General features: G+C 45.8%; 1 protein-coding gene and 1 long non-coding RNA gene across 5 annotated transcripts in view; one reads left to right on the forward strand and one right to left on the reverse strand.

The window, feature by feature from the left end:
* LOC149970689 (uncharacterized) overlaps window positions 1–20,794 on the reverse strand; it is a 184,563-nt gene that overhangs the window by 122,565 nt on the left and 41,204 nt on the right. The window lies entirely within an intron of this gene.
* The window catches only part of LOC110508385 (zinc finger protein 704), a 104,168-nt gene continuing 97,796 nt past the window's right edge, over window positions 14,423–20,794 (forward strand). For 2 of the 4 annotated variants that reach the window (XM_036967064.2, XM_036967066.2), the window contains exon 1: window positions 14,423–15,983. In XM_036967064.2, the coding sequence (XP_036822959.1) occupies window positions 15,690–15,983 (294 nt within the window). In that variant the 5' untranslated portion in view covers window positions 14,423–15,689. The remainder of the gene's footprint in view (window positions 15,984–20,794) is intronic. The other 2 variants (XM_036967067.2, XM_090225672.1) reach the window with 2 other exon arrangements.

Below are 20,794 nucleotides of genomic sequence, written 5' to 3' on the forward strand. Positions count from 1 at the left end.
TTATTTCCTGATGTTTGTTTTTTGTTTTCCTGACTTGTAATGGGGGGGGGGGGGGGTGTATATAACCTTTGATGTTGCTTCTTCTGAGGGACTCATGGAGAGATATGGGGTTGGAGCAGAACATGGGCTGGGGGTAATGCCGACCCTGCATGCTTTCAACATCAATAGTGCAGCATATGTGTGATATGACCAATGACTAACAGCTGAGATGATTTGAGCAGCTTTTGGGCACAGATCTAGCATCATCTAGCACTGCCACTGCTAGTCGCCTGCGGAAATTCACTGACCTTTCATTCAACCCGTTTAGCACAGACTGAATCTACAAAGACATGGCAGGACCAAGACCAAATAAAGGCTAAACAGTACTTACTGAGACATCTTTCGCAACTGCATATTTTGGCAAATAATGTACTGTGCATCAATTTATATTTCCTGTTACCTTTCAGTTTAGCACAAACATAACTGACGAAGACATGTTGAGGCAAATGGTGTAATGTGTAATATTATTGTTGTGATGTTATACATAACTATTTGACTTGTTGTTGGTGGTATGCTGAAAGACTTGGTGTTGGTGGAAATATGAATGGTTATCACAGATGTGGTTTTACATTGGAGCAAAGAATGGGTAGCTTACTTATCTCCTAAATGTGAAGGCCCAATGGCTTGTCATTGCTAGCTTCTGTGGTCTAGGATGTTTTAACGTGGCACAGGGTTTTAACGTGGAAAAAAAATCCAAAAGATTGTAAATGTTTTATAATAATTCATAAAATATCAGTCTCAAGTTTTTACTTTTATAATAAAGTAGCACCTTTATAACATGTCTATGTGTGCATGACAATGTTTTCTTTTATGGTGTTTCATGTTTCTTCTTTTTTACCACACAAGTCTTTTTCTGGGCTGGTTAACGGTTGTGGATTTTCACGTGACCTGCCACCATGTCTTTGTCAATAACTGATTTCACCTGTATTCCTACACTTTGGACTTCAAAGTAAATCTCAGCTTTGTATAATACACTCAATAAAAACAAGTATTGTCACGAACCTCGCCGAAGATGGTGCCTCTTCCTGTTCGGGCGGTGCTCGGCGGTCGTCGTCGCCGGCCTATTAGCTGCCATCGATTCCCTTTCCGTTTGTTTTGGGTTATTGGGTAATTGGGTACACCTGTTTAGTATTAGGTTTTGTTTGTAGGGTATTGAAGGGCACTAGGCCCGCTGGGTATTTGTGCGGGCTTGTCATTGTTACTCTGTGTTTGATGGTGTGATTTATTTTTCGTGTATTTATTCTCCGGACTATTTTGTTGGAGGAGCGCGTCCATCACCATACAGCGGTTCTCCATCGGATTGGTACCGCGATGGACCAGATGATGGAGAGGATGGAATGATGGGAGAGGAGTGGTCTACCGACGTCTACCCCAGCTCCACCACTGCCGTCACCACCTGTTTCGTCCTCTGGGTCCGGCGCACTGCGTCTCTCCCCCCGAGGGAGTACGATGGAGCAGCGGCTGGGTGCCAGGGATTTTTGCTCCAGCTAGACCTCTACCTGGCTACCGTGCGTCCGGCTCCCTTGGGTGAGGAGAGGGTGAGCCTCCTCGTCTCTTGTTTAACGGGCAGGGCCCTGGACTGGGCTAACGCGGTCTGGAACGGTCCAGATTCGGCTCGGGACAACTACCTGGAGTTCACCCGCCGTTTCCGAGCAGTGTTTGATCATCCACCAGAGGGTAAAGCGTCGGGTGAGCGACTGTTCCACCTCAGACAGGAGACGAGGAGCGCGCAGGACTTTGCGTTGGAGTTTAGGACCCTAGCTGCTGGTGCTGGGTGGAATGACAGGGCCCTGATGGACCATTACCGGTGTAGTCTCCGGGAGGACGTCCGCCGGGAGCTAGCTTGCAGGGACACAACTCTCTCCCTGGATGAACTAATAGACATGTCTATTCGATTGGACAACCTGCTAGCTGCCCGCGGGCGTTCATAAGGGGTCCTGTTAATTCCACCTTCCAGCTCTCCCACTCCCACTCTGATGGAGTTGGGAGGAGCTGCATCTAGGGGTATCAGAGGGGGCTCCTCCTGCTCCTATTGTGGACGGAGAGGACACACTTCGGACCGGTGTTGGAGGAGTCCCTCTGGGAGTCGAGATGGTCGGCGGAACACTCCTCGGCCACCCCAGGTGAGTAAGCACCAAACTCATCCAGAGCTCCCTGTTGGTCACATGTTTTTGTAAAAAATTTTCCCTGCGTTTTTCCCCTCTCTTCAGCATAAGGCGCTAGTCGATTCAGGCGCAGCTGGGAGTTTTATGGATCGTGGACTCGCCCGTAAATTGGGTATTCCGTTAGTGCAGATAGACCCACCTGTCCCCGTGCACTCCTTAGATAGCCGACCGCTAGGGTCAGGGCTGGTCAGGGAGGCCACGATTCCGCTGGACATGGTAACGCAGGGGAATCATAGGGAGAGGATCAGTTTCTACCTTATTGATTCACCTGGGTTTCCGGTGGTGTTGGGGGTTCCCTGGCTGGCTATTCACAATCCCCTTATTTCATGGAAACAGGGGGCTCTTAAGGGGTGGTCAGACGAGTGTTCAGAGAGGTGTATAGGAGTTTCCACCGGTGCCACGACGGTGGAGAGTCCAGACCAGGTTTCCACCGTGCGCATTCCCCCAGAATATGCCGATTTGGCTATCGCTTTTAGTAAGAAGAAGGCGACTAAATTACCACCCCATCGACGGTGGGATTGCGTGATAAACCTCCTGGAGAACGCTGCACTTCCCCGGAGTCACTGTCACAGGAGGAGACGCTGGCTATGGAAACATATGTCACGGAAGCTCTGAGACAGGGGTACATTCGGCCCTCCATGTCACCCGTCTCCTCAAGTTTCTTTTTTGTGAGGAAAAAGGAGGGAGGTCTGCGTCCGTGCATTGATTATCGAGGTCTCAATTCGATCACAGTGGGTTTTAGTTATCCGCTACCTCTCATCGCTACGGCGGTGGAATCATTCCACGGAGCGCGTTTCTTCACAAAACTGGACCTCAGGAGCGCGTATAATCTGGTGCGTATTCGGGGAGGAGACGAGTGGAAAACAGCGTTTAGTACCACATCAGGCCACTATGAGTACCTCGTCATGCCGTATGGGTTGAAGAATGCTCCAGCCGTCTTCCATTCCTTTGTAGATGAGATTCTCAGGTACTTGCACGGGCAGGGTGTGGTGGTCTATATTGATGACATCTTGATTTATTCTACCACACGCGCATGTTTCCCTGGTGCACAGGGTTCTTGGGCGACTGCTGGAGCATGACCTATACGTTAAGGCTGAGAAATGTGTGTTCTCCAAACCAGCCGTTTCCTTCCTGGGTTATCGTATTTCCAGCTCGGGGATGATGATGGAGTGTGACCGCGTTAACGCCGTGCGTAATTGGCCGACTTCGACCACGGTAAAGGAGGTGCAGCGGTTTTTAGGGTTTGCCATTTACTACCGGAGGTTTATCCGGGGTTTTGGCCAAGTAGCGGCGCCCATTACCTCACTGCTGAAGGGGTGCCCGGTGCATTTGCGGTGGTCAGCAGAGGCTGATGGAGCCTTCAACCAGTTGAAGGCACTGTTCACTGGGGCTCCCGTGTTGGCGTATCCGGACCCTTCGTTAGCATTCATAGTGGAGGTGGATGCGTCCGAGGCTGGGGTTGGAACCGTGCTGTCTCAGCGCTCGGGCACGCCACCGAAGCTCCGTCCCTGCGCTTTCTTTTCTAAGAAGCTGGGTCCGACGGAGCGGAACTATGATGTGGGGGACCGGGAGTTACTAGCTATGGGAAAGGCCCTGAAGGTGTGGAGACACTGGCTAGAGGGGGCTAAACACCCTTTCCTCATCTGGACTGACCACCGTAATCTGGAGTATATTCGAGCAGCGAGGAGACTGAATCCGCGTCAGGCTAGGTGGGCCATGTTCTTTACACGTTTTAGATTTACGATCTCTTACAGACCAGGTTCCCTCAACACTAAGGCCGACGCGCTGTCCCGTCTCTATGACACAGAGGACCGGTCCATCGAACCCACACCCATCCTTCCAGCCTCTCGGCTGGTGGCCCCAGTGGTATGGGAGGTGGACGCGGACATCGAGCGGGCGTTGAGGGTTGAACCTGCGCCTGCACAGTGTCAACTGGTAAAAGTTACGTACCGCTTGGTGTCCGTGATAAGTTGATTCGGTGGGCTCACACACTACCGTCTGCGGGTCATCCGGGGATTGATAGGACAGTGCGGGGTCTTAGGGGGAAATACTGGTGGCCCACCTTAGCTAGGGATGTGAGGCTCTATGTCTCTTCCTGTTCGTTATGCACCCAGAGTAAGGCTCCTAGGCACCTTCCTAGAGGGAAGTTACAGCCCCTCCCGGTTCCACAACGGCCATGGTCCCATCTCTCGGTAGATTTCCTTACTGATCTTCCCCCATCTCAGGGGAACACTACTGTTCTGGTCATTGTGGATCGGTTCTCTAAGTCCTGCCGTCTCCTCCCATTGCCTGGTCTCCCTACGGCCCTACAGACTGCAGAGGCTCTATTTACCCACATCTTCCGGCACTATGGGGTTCCAGAGGATATCGTTTCCGATCGGGGTCCCCAGTTCACGTCTCGGGTTTGGAAGGCGTTTATGGAGCGTCTGGGGATCTCGGTCAGCCTTACCTCTGGTTATCACCCCGAAAGTAATGGGCAGGTGGAGAGAGTAAACCAGGAAGTGGGCAGGTTTCTGAGGTCGTATTGCCAGGACCGGCCAGGAGAATGGGCGAGGTACGTCCCGTGGGCAGAGTTAGCCCAGAACTCTCTTCGGCATTCGTCCACGAATATGTCGCCATTCGAGTGCGTACTGGGCTACCAGCCGGTCCTGGCTCCATGGCATCAGAGTCAGACCGAGGCTCCTGCGGTGGAGGAGTGGGTACAGCGCTCTAGAGAGACCTGGCGGGCAGTCCAGGATTCTCTCAGGCAGGCCAGTGAACGGCAGAAGAGAGACGCTGACCGCCACCGCAGTGAGGCCCCGGTGTTCGCACCAGGGGACAGGGTCTGGCTCTCGACCCGAAACCTGCCCCTCCGCCTGCCCTGCCGGAAGCTGGGGCCGCAGTGTGTGGGGCCATTTAAAGTCCTGAGGAGGATAAACGAGGTGTGTTATAGATTGCAACTTCCCTCTTATTATCGTATTAACCCCTCGTTTCATGTGTCTCTCCTCAGGCCGGTGGTAGCTGGTCCCCTACAAGACAGTGAGGTACCGGAGGTCCCTCCACCCCCTCTGGACATCGAGGGGTCCCCGGCGTACACAGTACGAGCTATTCTGGACTCGAGACGCCGGGTGAGGGGCCTGCAGTACCTCGTGGACTGGGAGGGGTACGGTCTGGAGGAGAGGTGCTGGGTACCGGGGAGGGACATTTTAGATCCTTCCCTCTTGATGGATTTCCATCGCCTCCACCCGGATCGCCCTGCGCCTCGTCCTCCGGGTCGTCCTCGAGGCCGGGGTCGGCGCGCTGTGGGAGCCGCGCGTCAGAGGGGGTGTACTGTCACGAACCTCGCCGAAGATGGTGCCTCTTCCTGTTCGGGCGGTGCTCGGCGGTCGTCGTCGCCGGCCTATTAGCTGCCATCGATTCCCTTTCCGTTTGTTTTGGGTTATTGGGTAATTGGGTACACCTGTTTAGTATTAGGTTTTGTTTGTAGGGTATTTAAGGGCACTAGGCCCGCTGGGTATTTGTGCGGGCTTGTCTTTGTTACTCTGTGTTTGATGGTGTGATTTATTTTTCGTGTATTTATTCTCCGGACTATTTTGTCCTGTTGTTTGGACTGGCAACATATATACGCCCTGTGTGTTGGCGTGACTGTTTTGTTGTGCTGGGGAATAAAGAAACGACTGAACCTTGCTCTCTGCGCCTGATTCCACCCACCACACCTAGTTGTCCGTAACAAGTATATTTATCATGGTGATTCAGGAGTAACATTAAAACAGAACAATATGCCCTGTCATCATTGGACAAATATACAGAAAACCCTCAAAATGCTGAAGGAGGGAACATTTGATCAATGATGAGAAAAGATTAAGGGATAACTAAAATGACACTATTTTGCTAAGTGCAGAGCTGTACTATAATGTAATGAATGTGTTGGGGACTTCTGATAACGCTGCAGACTTCATGGTGCCCCAAATCACAGGTGGGGTCATATTGAAAAGTTACTACTGAAGTAATCATGCCAAACGTATTCATATGGTCTATGATTAAACATATTAACAGCATACCACTTACCTTAAAACCCCCATACCATTTAATTACTTCCCTTACAATTTTATTAAAAAATGTTCACCTGAAAACAGAAGAGACACTGTGTCACACAAAGCAATTTGGATGCAATTTCTGTTGCAGATGCAAGTTGCAAATGATATCTTCTCAAGCAACTTTGTTGATACACAAAGCAGTTCAAACGCAACTGAAATGGCAACATCCTGTCATATATCACAACATGGATTCATAAACTATTTGTTTATCAAACCAATTGGTAATTGTAAAAGTTTTGATTCAGACAAATCCTCGATGTACCATTTACCTAGCGAGCCAAAATGTTGCATATTTGCCATCCATGTTTTACCAAGCCAACTAGCTAACCAAGCAAGCGACAAGCTAAGCTAGCTAGCTAGCTAGTGCAGTTCACGTTGGACAATGCTGCAGTAGCATACCACCCTGCATCCCACTACTGGCTTGCTTCTGAAGCTAAGTGGGGTTAGGTCCTAGTTGTTCCCTGGATGGAAGACCAGATGCTGCTGGAAGTGATTTTGGAAAGCCAGTAGAAGGCACTCTTCCCTCCAGTCTAAAAAAAATATCCCAATGCCCCAGGGCTGTGATTGGGGACATTGCCTTGTGTAGGGTGCCGTCTTTTGGATGGGACCTTAAATGGTTGTCTTGACTCTCTGTGGTAAATATCTCATGGTGTAATAACACTGGTGTCCTGACTAAATTCCTAATCTGGCCAACTAATCATCTCCAGCGTCCTATTGGCTCATTCCTCTCCTCTGTCACTATTCCCCAGGTTGTTGTTGTAAAAGAGAATGGGTTTTCAGTCAATTTAGCTGGTTAAATTAAGAATGTAGACACACGGAGCAACTTTGTTGCAAGCAACATAAATTGAGTCCAGATTTCTACATGTGACATTGGCTTTATGTGTTTTGTTTTGTCAGATAATATCAGACAGTTAACATGACCTTTAACCCTTGTGTGGTGTTCGGGTCTCCGGGACAATTGATTATTTTTTTTCAACCTGAGACTCATTGACATTGGCTCATTTTCTGTGAATAACATGTAAAAGAACACATTTTCATTGAGTGCACACTGTGCACCCCCTACATATTTATATTACATATGTGGTGTTCGGGCCCACGGGACCCGAGGGTAATAAAAGTTTGAAAAAGTGTCTGTCAAATCAAATAACATTTTATTCGTCACATACAAGTGTTTAGCAGATGTTATTGCAGGTGTAGCGAAATGCTTGTGTTTCTTGCTCCAACCGTATAAACAAGTTAAAATGAAACAAAAAGGTTTGCTGTGAGTCTTCACTCTGTCTTCCTCCTCCCTGGGCCTGCTGTTTCAACACCAAGAACCTGTCTGTCTCCCTGCCTGTCTGTCTGTAGTGTGTGAAACTATACCATATCTTGCAGGAACCTGCACAATGTAATTACAATATATTATTTTGATATAATATTTGGACACATTGTAAAAAATGCTGTTTTTTCCCAGACTCTAGCCCAGCCAGGTGCAAATTGGAGGAGGGACACAAATAAATAGCTTTGCATTTGTGGCTCCTTACCTCAATCAATCTCTATGGCAAAAACAATCTGTGATCAGAGAGCCTTAGAATTGTTTTTTTTTGAGAGAGAGAAACTAGCGTGGAAGGAACGTCTTCCACTTTGGAAGATTAAGAATTTTCGGAATATGAGGATCTTGTCTCTGTCAATTTGGAGTCTGACAGTGAGTTGGAAGAAGAGGATGAGATTGACCCTCAGCCACCAGCCCATCAGCAGCCAGCCACATGTTTTTGGAAGGAGATGGACCAAACTCATTAACATGCATACTTTGGGGTTCTTATACTTTCTGGTGTTTTCAGATCCAATGGGGAATCCACAGAATCTCTGTGGGATGCAGAAACTGGCAGAGAAGTTTTCAGTGCAAGTCTCTGGAAAACATCCACATTATTTCCAGGATTATCCGCTTCGATAACCGAGACACAAGACCAGCTCGGCGGCAGAGAGACAAGCTAGCGGCAATCAGGACAGTGTGGGACAAGTGGGTGGACCTCCTTCCCCTGTTTTACAACCTTGGGCCCAACGTTACTGTTGATGAGCACCTTATGCCATTTAGGGGCCGCTAACCCTTCAGGCAGTACATGCCGTCTAAACCCGCAAAATATGGAATCAAGATCTGGGCGACCTGTGATGCGGATTCATCATATGCGTGGAACTTGCAATACAGGGAAGCCAGATGGAGGAGCCCCTGAGAAGAACCAAGGGATGTGGGTTGTCTTGGAAGTGACACAGGGACTCCATGGCCACAACATCATATGTGCTAACTTTTCTATTTTGCACAAGCTGGGACAGGAGCTCCTCAGAAATGAGTTACCTCTGGTTCGTTCAGTCAGGTTTTTTGGGATAAACGTTGAAAATAAAGTATGAGATTAACTCAAGTTTAGGAAATCTTATACATTTTGTTCTGTGACGTAATATCAGTCAGTCAACAGGACCTTTATAAATTATGAAGCGTTTATGTGGTGGTTTTGATTAAATAAATGCTTCAAAATTCCCCAAAACCTATATGTAATGGGTGAGTGCTGGTGGCAGGGAAGTCAGGCGCAGGAGAATGAACTTGGTATAAACGGAGCAGTTTAATGAATATACAAAAACTCAGAAAACCAAAATTTACAAAATAAAATAAGAGGGTGCAAAACCCGTCTCACACCAAAACATAACTAGCACCAACACATACAACAAACAATCACCGACAAGGACATGAGGGGAAACAGAGGGTAAATACACAACATGTAATTGATGGGATTGGAACCCGGTGTGAAGGAAGACAAGACAAAACCAATGGAAAATGAAAAATGGATCAGTGATGGCTAGAAGGTTGGTGACGTCGACTGCCGAACACCGCCCGAACAAGGAGAGGGACCAACTTCGGCGGAAGTCGTGACAGTATATTAGTTGATGTAGATTATCTCATAGAACAAAACATTAAACCTGTGTTTACCACAGACCTTATTCTTGGTGTTTATCTGGCCAACGAGCCATAACAGAGTTACGGTGCGTTTTCCACTGCAGGACCGTGCCGTGCTGTGAATATCTGGTATATTCAGCCTCGTTTGATATCTGGTACTGACCTCACACCGAGTAGGTGGGTGGGATTACAAATGGCCGTCCTCAATGATTGGTCTAGTCTCTCACAGTGATGTCACAGTGTCGCGTATGTTATGAATACTCATGCGCGAGTCACTGTTGCCATTTTTATAAGAGAAGGTAAATCTGACTACGAATGGTACAGCTACAGTAACGAATAACGCTAAAGCTGAAAACAAAAAGGAAGCTATAAATTGGTCAGTTGGAGATGTCCAAACACTTTTGAGCATCTGGGCCGACTCCAGCATCCAGAGACAATTGGGTTCTTCCACCAGGAATAAAAAGGTCTTCCAAAACATATTGGATACGTTATCTGAAATGGAAGCCATTGGTCAGTAAAACACTGCAGAGAAAAAAGTTAAGAAGCTTAAACAAGAATATAAAAAGATAACAGGCCACAATAAGAAAAGTGGATCAGAGATATTTGAAGCCATGATGACGACGAGCAGCAAGGACCAGCACGGTAATACATTGTTTTTAGTCAAATTACTATCTAGCTAGCTACCAAAGATCTTCAGCGTAACTAGCTGTAGCGTGTGAGAGTGAGAACTGTGAAGAGACCCCTGGTGGAATGTCCTGTGGGGTATGTACACAACAACTTTTTCAATATGACTTGACCGTGATAATCCATTATACCTAGGAGTTTAGCGTCCTCAACATGCTTAAATGGTCACACCCTTTATGTACATCTCCAGTTGAGGTTTAGGTCTAAACTAATGCTTTTAGTTTTAGATGTGTTTAAGACCGGTTTATTATTAATCACCCATTCAAAGCTGACTGTAGATCCTTCTTTAGAATTTCAGTGAGCTCACTGGCTTTGGGTGCATGCTGGCATGTAGAGTGTGGAATCGTCTACATGCATAGTCATTCTATCTTTGTGTAAGGTACCAGTGGCAAATAATTTGTAAAAATAGAGACGAATAACAGCCCAAGGCAACTGCGCTGAGGGACACCACACTGTACATAACTGGTGTTAGAGAAGCTTCAATTGAAGAACACTGTCTGGGTTATATTGGATAAACTCTACAACCATGTGATTGATAGCAGGTGATGTAAAGCCATAGCAAGTGTGTTTTTTCAATGACAATAATTTGATCAGTAACATCAAAGGCTACACTGAAATCTAACAATATAGCACCAACTATCATATTTTTCTCCATTTATTTTAACCACATCAGTCATCTGTGTCAGTGCAGTACAAGTTGAGTGGCCTTCTCTAACTGCATGATCAAAAAAATGTAGGTAATTTGTTCTCTGAAAAATAGCATCGTATTTGGTCAAACACAATCCTCTCCATCAGTTTACAAAGAACATGCAGCAAATTAATTGGGCATATGTTAGAGCCAGAAAAGGGTGCTTTACTATTTTTAGGCAATGGAATAACATTAGCTTTACAGTGCCTTGCGAAAGTATTCGGCCCCCTTGAACTTTGCGACCTTTTGCCACATTTCAGGCTTCAAACATAAAGATATAAAACTGTATTTTTTGTGAAGAATCAACAACAAGTGGGACACAATCATGAAGTGGAACGACATTTATTGGATATTTCAAACTTTTTTAACAAATCACAAACTGAAAAATTGGGCGTGCAAAATTATTCAGCCCCTACTTTCAGTGCAGCAAACTCTCTCCAGAAGTTCAGTGAGGATCTCTGAACGATCCAATGTTGACCTAAATGACTAATGATGATAAATACAATCCACCTGTGTGTAATCAAGTCTCCGTATTAATACACCTGCACTGTGATAGTCTCAGAGGTTCCTTTAAAAGCGCAGAGAGCATCATGAAGAACAAGGAACACACCAGGCAGGTACGATATACTGTTGTGAAGAAGTTTAAAGCCGGATTTGGATACAAAAAGATTTCCCAAGCTTTAAACATCCCAAGGAGCACTGTGCAAGCGATAATATTGAAATGGAAGGAGTATCAGACCACTGCAAATCTACCAAGACCTGGCCGTCCCTCTAAACTTTCAGCTCATACAAGGAGAAGACTGATCAGAGATGCAGCCAAGAGGCCCATGATCACTCTGGATGAACTGCAGAGATCTACAGCTGAGGTGGGAGACTCTGTCCAAAGGACAACAATCAGTCGTATATTGCACAAATCTGGCCTTTATGGAAGAGTGGCAAGAAGAAAGCCATTTCTTAAAGATATCCATAAAAAGTGTTGTTTAAAGTTTGCCACAAGCCACCTGGGAGACACACCAAACATGTGGAAGAAGGTGCTCTGGTCAGATGAAACCAAAATTGAACATTTTGGCAACAATGCAAAACGTTATGTTTGGCGTAAAAGCAACACAGCTGAACACACCATCCCCACTGTCAAACATGGTGGTGGCAGCATCATGGTTTGGGCCTGCTTTTCTTCGGCAGGGACAGGGAAGATGGTTAAAATTGATGGGAAGATGGATGGAGCCAAATACAGGACCATTCTGGAAGAAAACCTGATGGAGTCTGCAAAAGACCTGAGACTGGGACGGAGATTTGTCTTCCAACAAGACAATGATCCAAAACATAAAGCAAAATCTACAATGGAATGGTTCAAAAATAAACATATCCAGGTGTTAGAATGACCAAGTCAAAGTCCAGACCTGAATCCAATCGAGAATCTGTGGAAAGAACTGAAAACTGCTGTTCACAAATGCTCTCCATCCAACCTCACTGAGCTCGAGCTGTTTTGCAAGGAGGAATGGGAAAAAATGTCAGTCTCTCGATGTGCAAAACTGATAGAGACATACCCCAAGCGACTTACAGCTGTAATCGCAGCAAAAGGTGGCGCTACAAAGTATTAACTTAAGGGGGCTGAATAATTTTGCACGCCCAATTTTTCAGTTTTTGATTTGTTAAAAAAGTTTGAAATATCCAATAAATGTCGTTCCACTTCATGATTGTGTCCCACTTGTTGTTGATTCTTCACAAAAAAATACAGTTTTATATCTTTATGTTTGAAGCCTGAAATGTGGCAAAAGGTCGCAAAGTTCAAGGGGGCCGAATACTTTCGCAAGGCACTGTACATGAGCTTTCTTCCACGCCTGTGGACACACACTTAGGCTTTGATTAAAGATACTAGGGGTGGCAGTACAGTCTACTACCATTGTCAATAGTTTCCCATCAAGTTTGTCTATACCTGGTAGCTTGTCATTATTGATGTATAACAAAAAAAAATGCAACCTCTCCCACACTAACTTGACCAAATTCAAAACAGCAATCCTCGTCTTTCATTATTAGATATTTTATAGAAAAACCTGATGGTTCACTGTTCAATGTTGTAATTTCACTTCTGAGTTTTCCCACTTTATTAGTGAAATATTAATTGAAATGATTGCCAATAATGAAAGGTTTTGTTATAAATGACCCATCAACTTTAATGAACAATGGAGATTAATTGGGTTTTATGCCCATTATATAATTTAAGGTACTCCAAAGTCTTTTCCCATTGTGTTTTATGTCATTTATCTTTGTTTGGTACTACCATTTATTTTTGTTAAGTTTAGTCACAACATTTCTCAATTTACAGGCTGAAGTTTGCCAACTCTTTTGCATAATTTATTTTAACCATACAATTTTTAAATTCATCATTAATCCAGGGGGATTTACCAGTTCTCACAGTTAGTTTCTTAACAGTACATGTACATAAGTATGTGTCATTATTTCTGCCTATATATTTTCCCAGGGAAGGGAAAACACACTGCGAGCATAACCAGTGAATACCTGAATGGGAGAGCGAGGCCTCATACCTGGAGACACTTGAGGCCCAGCATAAGCAGTAGGATCAACACTTTAATCCGCTGTGAGAAGATGAGGCAGCAGCCGTCCTAGCCCTCCTGGTTTTTGACCCTTGCCTGTCCTGATGCCGAATCCACCTGCCTGATCACTCTGCTTGTTCTGACCTCGAACCTGCCTATCCCCTTGTACTGTTTGGACTTGGACCTGTTCACTGAACCCCTGCCTGTCCTGACCTCGAGCCTGCCTATTGACTGGTACTGTTTGGACTCTGACCTGGTTTATGAACTCTCACCCCCGATCTGCCTTTTTCCTACCCCTTTTGGTATAATAAATATCAGAGCTCAACCATCTGCCTCCTGTGTCTGCATTTGGGTCTCGCCTTGTGCCCTTATACTACTGTTCAAAAGTTTTTTTGTATATTAAAATAACATCAAATTGATCAGAAATACAGCGTGGACATTGTTAATGTTGTAAATTACTATTTTAGCTGGAAACAGCTGATTTTAATGGAATATCTACATAGTGTCTGTGTTCTTTTGCCCATCTTATTATTTTCTGATCAATTTGATGTTATTTTAATGGACAAAAAATGAGTTTTTCTTTTAAAAAAAAGGACATTTCTAAGTGACCCCAAACTTTTGAATGGTAGTGTATGTCTAATGGTAAGTATAGGGAGTATAGTAGTACTTTAATCCCCAAGGGTAAAATCATGTGACAGCCAGTATAGTAATCAAAAATGGGAGTGAAACACTGAGCTAAGGAACTAGCCTTGGACTGCTTGTCGAACATCTCATTCCAACATCATCGGCATTAATATGGCATTAATATGGCGTTTGGACCTCACTTTGTGCACAGTGGCATTGTCATGCTGAAACAGGAAAGGGCCTTCCCCAAACTGTTGCCATGTAGTTGGAAGCACAGCATCGTCTAGAATGTTATTGTATGCTGCAGAGTTAAGATGTCCTTTCACTGGAACTAAGGGGCCTAGCCCGAACCATGAAAACAGCCCCAGACAATTAAACCCAGTAAAATACTACATTAGTAAAAGTACATACGTATTTACTTTTGAATATACTTAAGTGTCAAAAGTAAATGCAATTGCAAAAAATATACTTTATGTTTTAAAAGTAAAACTATAAATGATTTCAAATAGCTTATATTAACCAAACTGCACAAATCTTTTCAGTTTTTGTTTATTTACGGACAGCCAGGGGCACACTCCAACACTCAGAAATAATTTGCAAATGAAGCATGTGTGTTTAGTGAGTCCTCCAGATCAGAGGCAGTAGGGATGACCAGGAATGTTCGCTTGATAGGTGCGTTAATTGGACCATTTTCCTGTCCTGCTAAGCATTCCAAATGTAACGAGTGCTTTGGAGTGTCAGGGTAAATGTATGGAGTAAAATTTACATTATTTTCTTTAGGAATGTTGTGGAGTAACACTAAAAGTTGTCAAAAATATAAATAGTAAAGTAAAGTACAGATACCCCAAACAACTACTTAAGTAGTACTTTAAAGTATTTTTACTTCAGTACTTTACACCACTTTTTGTGACTAGAGCGAGTACAGCTACGACCAGAAGTGACTTTCCGGAGCAGGTTAAAGAGAGCACCACCATTTTCAGACAATTCACCAACTTGGGTGAAAGCAGTGTGCAACATAGTAAATTGGTGGTGGAAAATTGTGTTTTATTGAGACAGTTAACATATTTTTCCTTTTTTTTTTACCATTATAGCTGTTTAAGGAGGAAAATGGTGCTTTTGCAGCCTGCATGGAGGATGCTTTATGCACGAGCTGTCCATGTATTACCGGGAATGCACATCAATCCTAGATAGTGCAGATTTAGCACCAACTATCGGCTGCCAAGGCTAAGAAGTTTAGAAGTTAAATTATGTTGAAATGGTTTATTTTACCCACTGAGTGAAAAATATACTTGAGTTACATTGTTTTTTTTCTGGGGGTGGATTATCCCTTTAATGTAAACACAGGCATTTAGGCTACGGAAACACTGATAAAATGGCATAGGCTCATTTTTGTTATTATCCGGTGTTAAAACGAGTGATTAATTCCACGCTTTCGCACCTCTTTCAAGTTGTGAATAGGCTGATACACTTGATCTCCACAGACATAAGGCTACTGTTTCGACTTCAACCAAGTCTTGGCCTACTTGTTGTTTTCATTTCTCCCCTTTCCAACGGCCGGCCGGCAAAGGGCAAGCTGGAGCGACACACCCCCACAATCTTCGCTGATAAGAAGTGACAAAGTCCAAACTAGCCAATGGGCTGCTGGCTTCCGAAGGCTGCGTGCCGAACTGGAGTGTTTATGTATTCTGAGGACCAATGAGAGTGAACTGAAGGCGGTGCCCTGTGAAGCTCACCAGGCTGCACCAGTGGTCTGGACACGCAGGGGAGTGGAGGCGTGGTATTTTATTTTACTAAATAACTAAACAATCTTTAACTATACCGTAGAACAGCGGTAACAGACGGAGATCGATTCCAGACAATCCCGATAAATGTATTTTATTACAGATATCTGCACTAAAATCTATAGAAAGCGGGTCATCTTTCTCTAGTCCAATGATGAATTCTAAACGTCTGCTTGACATGTCCGCTGTTGGAATACGTCTCGGGGGCGCTTCGAAACAAGCCGGTATTGATCAGCATGCAGAGGGGTCCAAGGGACGCAAAATTACTGTCGCCGCCACTGCGGACAGCGGTGTCATTCTGGCGTGCAAGAATGGTCCCGCAACGGGAGCAGTTTTCTACAAAGTCGTGTTGGATGATGGATCTTTAAGAGAATGTACAAGACAGGACACCGTCCTCAATGTGAATGACCTGTCATCAGGGAGAGAAAAATACCACCTGAATAAAGTAGGTTCTATTCCATATTTGTTGGTCTAACAGTGAGTTGGTTAGTTATTCATTTCCACCCTATTAAATTATTCACATGAAGTCCCATTGTTACCGAAAAGCCTAATTGTGCAGTCACCCGCAATACAGAACCAGTCCGCTCTGACTTCTCTGTAGCCTCTTCGCTCCGGAAGACCTGTAGCCCACAGTTTGTGCGCCCAATAAGGTTACAGGGCTCCCGGAGCGAAGAGGCTAACTCTGCTGACAACGTGACCCGGTTATGTTCTCAAGTGAAAATATAGGTCAGGCATGCGACTAACCCGAGTTAGTTAGCCTACTAATTACAAATAGTAGCCTATATATGACGGATTTCATCTGTTAAAATGGCGGCCCATTGCATGTTCAAAGTTTTTAAATGTTCAGTCAAAATCATGTTTTCATGAAATTGGGTCATATGGATGAAACCATATCAAAGTAGGACGACCAAAGTATGAACATATCTGTTGCTTCTACATTGATAAAGTTTGATCATAAATGTACTGGTCCCCTCCCCATGTCAAACACTTATTCAGGAGGTGGGATGGAGGCAGGATTATTAAAAAGCCTAATTTACAAAATGCCACATTTGGTAATGTTTTATTCTCTTACCTAATTCAAAAATAAATGCAGCCTTTTAACAAACAAACCAGAAGGTGTTTGCAGAGGGGCGTGGTTTACATGGCTAGGTAGCTCGTCTACTGGTGCCAAAATTTGACTGCAGCACGTCAACAAATATAATAAGAGCTTTCACCTACTCGTCTAAGACACTTAACCCCTTTCATATGTGTCTGGTGTTCGCTATTAACTGGCTGACAAGGTCTTCAGCCAGCATGGAACAAACGCGGGGAAGGGTTGCCCAAAACTGCTACAGTTGTCATATCATTACATCGAGACATGCCAAATGGAAAATTCTTAGAAACGTTTTGATATTGTTGATATGCATGCAATATGAATGTTGTCTCTTTCAATGACAGACCGACCAGGGTAAAATCTATGATCCTTTTTTGATGTCACTTGTTAAATCCACTTTAATCAGTGTAGGTAGGTGAAGGGAAGCAGACAGGTTAAACAACGATTTGTAAGCCCTGAGGCAATTGAGACATGGATTCGGTATGTTTGCCATTCAGAAGGTGAATGGGCAAGACAAAATATTGAAGTGCCTTTTGAAAGGAGTATGGTAGTAGGTGGCAGGTGCACTGGTGGGTTTTTCAGGCTTCCCGTGTGAATCAAGAATGGTCCACCACCCAAAGGGCACCCAGCCAACTTGACACAACTGTGGGAAGCATTGGTGTCAACATGGGCCAGCATCCCTGTGGAACGCTTTCGACACCTTGTAGAGCCCATGCCCTGACAAATTGAGGCTGTTCTCTGGGAAAAAGGGGGTGAAACTCAATATTAGGAAGGTTAAAGATGCACTATGCAGAAACTGCTTTTTCTGATTGCTAAAATTTTAATGGTTTGCCTAATTTCAGTTTGTGACAAAACAAGCAAGTATAATGTAGGGAATCATTGTACCATCTAAACTGCTGTGACATATTTTTCCATAACCAAAAACATTGTATTTTCAGCTGTTTGAAGCTGGTGTACAAAACCTAAAGTAAAAGATGCAAAAACTAAACTTAAGAGCGGGAAGCATATGTAACGGATGTGAAACGGCTAGCTTAGTTAGCGTGAGCGCTAAATAGCGTTTCAATCAGTGACGTCACTTGCTCTGAGACCTTGAAGTAGTAGTTCCCCTTGCTCTGCAAGGGCCGTGGCTTTTGTGGAGCGATGGGTAACGACGCTTCGTAGGTGTCAGTTGTTGATGTGTGCAGAAGGTCCCTGGTTCGCGCCCGGGTATGGGCGAGGGGACGGTTTAAACTTATACTGTTACATTGATGCTGTTGACCCGGATTACTGGTTGCTGCGGAAAAAGGAGGAAGGTCAAAAGGGGGGTGAGTGTAACGGATGTGAAACGGCTAGCGTGGGCGCTAAATAGCGTTTCAATCAGTGACGTCACTTGCTCTGAGACCTTGAAGTAGTAGTTCCCCTTGCTCTGCAAGGGCCGTGGCTTTTGTGGAGCGATGGGTAACGACGCTTCGTAGGTGTCAGTTGTTGATGTGTGCAGAAGGTCCCTGGTTCGCGCCCGGGTATGGGCGAGGGGACGGTTTAAACTTATACTGTTACACATAGAAATAGCGAACAGGCTTGCTTTCAATGCGAATGACGGATCTATAAAACACATTTCTATATGAATTTGGTCGGGTTGCCCAAATATTATGTTGATTTTGGCCTTCAACATCAGATGCGATCAGGACACGCAGGTTGACATGTCAAAACAAACTGAACCAACTGTATAATTTTGGGGACAGGTCAAAACACACAAGATTCATGGACATTTAGCTAGCTAGCTAGCTTGCTGCTGCTAGTTAATTTCTCCTGGGATATACACATTGGGTTGTTTTTTTTACTTGAAATGTAAAAGGTCCTTTATTTTGCTGGATTGTTGTAGAATCTCGACTCATTTTGAGTCACACAATATCATGTGTCCTCTACTCCAACAATGAATCCACAGATAAAAGAGGAAACCTAATTAGTTTCTAGTAACCTCTTCTCCTTCTGTGGATTATATATGGAGGTCCCTTTTTTGCCTTCAAGTTTACTATTTTTCAAAAATGAAATCTATGGCATGCTAGGATGCTTAAGACAGAAGTTTATACTATAAATATTTGAACAACAGTTCAGAAAGCGTGGTTCACACATTTTTTTTTGACATAGTGTGCCTTCAACGGGATTCGACCTCATACCCACACATCCCTGAATGTTCAGTCTTGTGTTTTACAACACACGGTTTGAAAAGGCACGTGATCAAACGAAGCTTTGGGCATCATTGATGACGTACTTTGATAAAGTGATACACGCATCGACACACTGCTTCGAAGATAGCTGCTTAGCGATTTCGACGCATGCCTCGGAGCTCTGGTTTCAAACGTAACATCACTAACTGAAATTGTCCAAGATGAACGAGCTAGCTAGCTTGATAAACAGTGCTGACAATTCCATTTAGGCATGCTAGATAAATTATACAGTCAACATTTTGTTTACATTGACGCTTTTACAATAATCAAACAGTTGGAATAACAAATAATTTGTAAAACATACATGACAGGATTGATGTTTCAGTGTTTGTTACTTTGTGTATCAGCAAATTTGCTTGAAATAATCTCACTGGAACACTGCTCACTGCATGTTGCTTGACAAAAGCGGTTTCAAAGAATCCCCAGTCAAGGTGCGCTCCCTGTCCACTCGGCCTACTAGCTCCCTGTCCACTCGGCCTACTAGCTCCCTGTCCACTCGGCCTACTAGCTCCCCGCCCACTCAGCCTACTAGCTCCCTGCCCACTCAGCCTACTAGCTCCCCACCCACTCAGCCTACAAGCTCCCTGCCCACTCAGCCTACTAGCTCCCTGTCCACTCGGCCTACTAGCTCCCTGTCCACTCGGCCTACTAGCTCCCTGTCCACTCGGCCTACTAGCTCCCTGTCCACTCGGCCTACTAGCTCCCTGTCCACTCGGCCTACTAGCTCCCTGTCCACTCGGCCTACTAGCTCCCTGTCCACTCGGCCTACTAGCTCCCTGTCCACTCGGCCTACTAGCTCCCTGTCCACTCGGCCTACTAGCTCCCTGTCCACTCGGCCTACTAGCTCCCTGTCCACTCGGTCTACTAGCTCCCTGTCCACTCGGTCTACTAGCTCCCTGTCCACTCAGTCTACTAGCTCCCTGTCCACTCAGTCTACTAGCTCCCTGTCCACTCAGTCTACTAGCTCCCTGTCCACTAGCTCCCTGTCCACTCAGCCTACTAGCTCCCTGTCCACTCAGCCTACTAGCTCCCTGTCCACTCAGCCTACTAGCTCCCTGTCCACTCAGCCTACTAGCTCCCTGTCCACTCAGCCTACTAGCTCCCTGTCCACTCAGCCTACTAGCTCCCTGTCCACTCAGCCTACTAGCTCCCTGCCCACTGAGCCTACTAGCTCCCCGTCCACTCAGGCTACTATGTCCCTGTCCACTCAGCCTACTATGTCCCTGTCCACTCAGCCTACTAGCTCCCCGCCCACTCACAGCCTACTAGCTCCCCGCCCACTCAGTCTACTAGCTCCCCGCCCACTCAGCCTACTAGCTCCCCGCCCACTCAGCCTACTAGCTCCCCGCCCACTCAGCCTACAAGCTCCCTGCCCACTCAGCCTACAAGCTCCCTGCCCACTCAGCCTACAAGCTCCCTGCCCACTCAGCCTACTAGCTCCCCCCCACTCAGCCTACTAGCTCCCCCCCACTCAGCCTACTAGCTCCCCCCCACTCAGCCTACTAGCTCCCCGCCCACTCAGGCTACTATGTCCCTGTCCACTCAGGCTACTATGTCCCTGTCCACTCAGCCTACTAGCTCCCCGCCCACTCACAGCGTACTAGCTCCCTGCCCACTCAGTCTACTAGCTCCCCGCCCACTCAGCCTACTAGCTCCCCACCCACTTAGCCTACAAGCTCTCCGCCCACTACTAGCTCCCTGCCCACTCAGCCTACAAGCTCCCTGCCCACTCAGCCTACAAGCTCCCTGCCACTCAGCCTACAAGCTCCCTGCCCACTCAGCCTACTAGCTCCCTGCCCACTCAGCCTACTAGCTCCCTGCCCACTCAGCCTACTAGCTCCCTGCCCACTCAGTCTACTAGCACCCCGCCCACTCAGCCTACTAGCTCCCCGCCCACTCAGCCTACTAGCTCCCCACCCACTTAGCCTACAAGCTCCCCGCCCACTACTAGCTCCC

The sequence above is a fragment of the Oncorhynchus mykiss genome, chromosome 28, assembly GCF_057628025.1.
Source record: "Oncorhynchus mykiss isolate SJ-2025 chromosome 28, ASM5762802v1, whole genome shotgun sequence".
Lineage (NCBI taxonomy): Eukaryota > Metazoa > Chordata > Actinopteri > Salmoniformes > Salmonidae > Oncorhynchus > Oncorhynchus mykiss.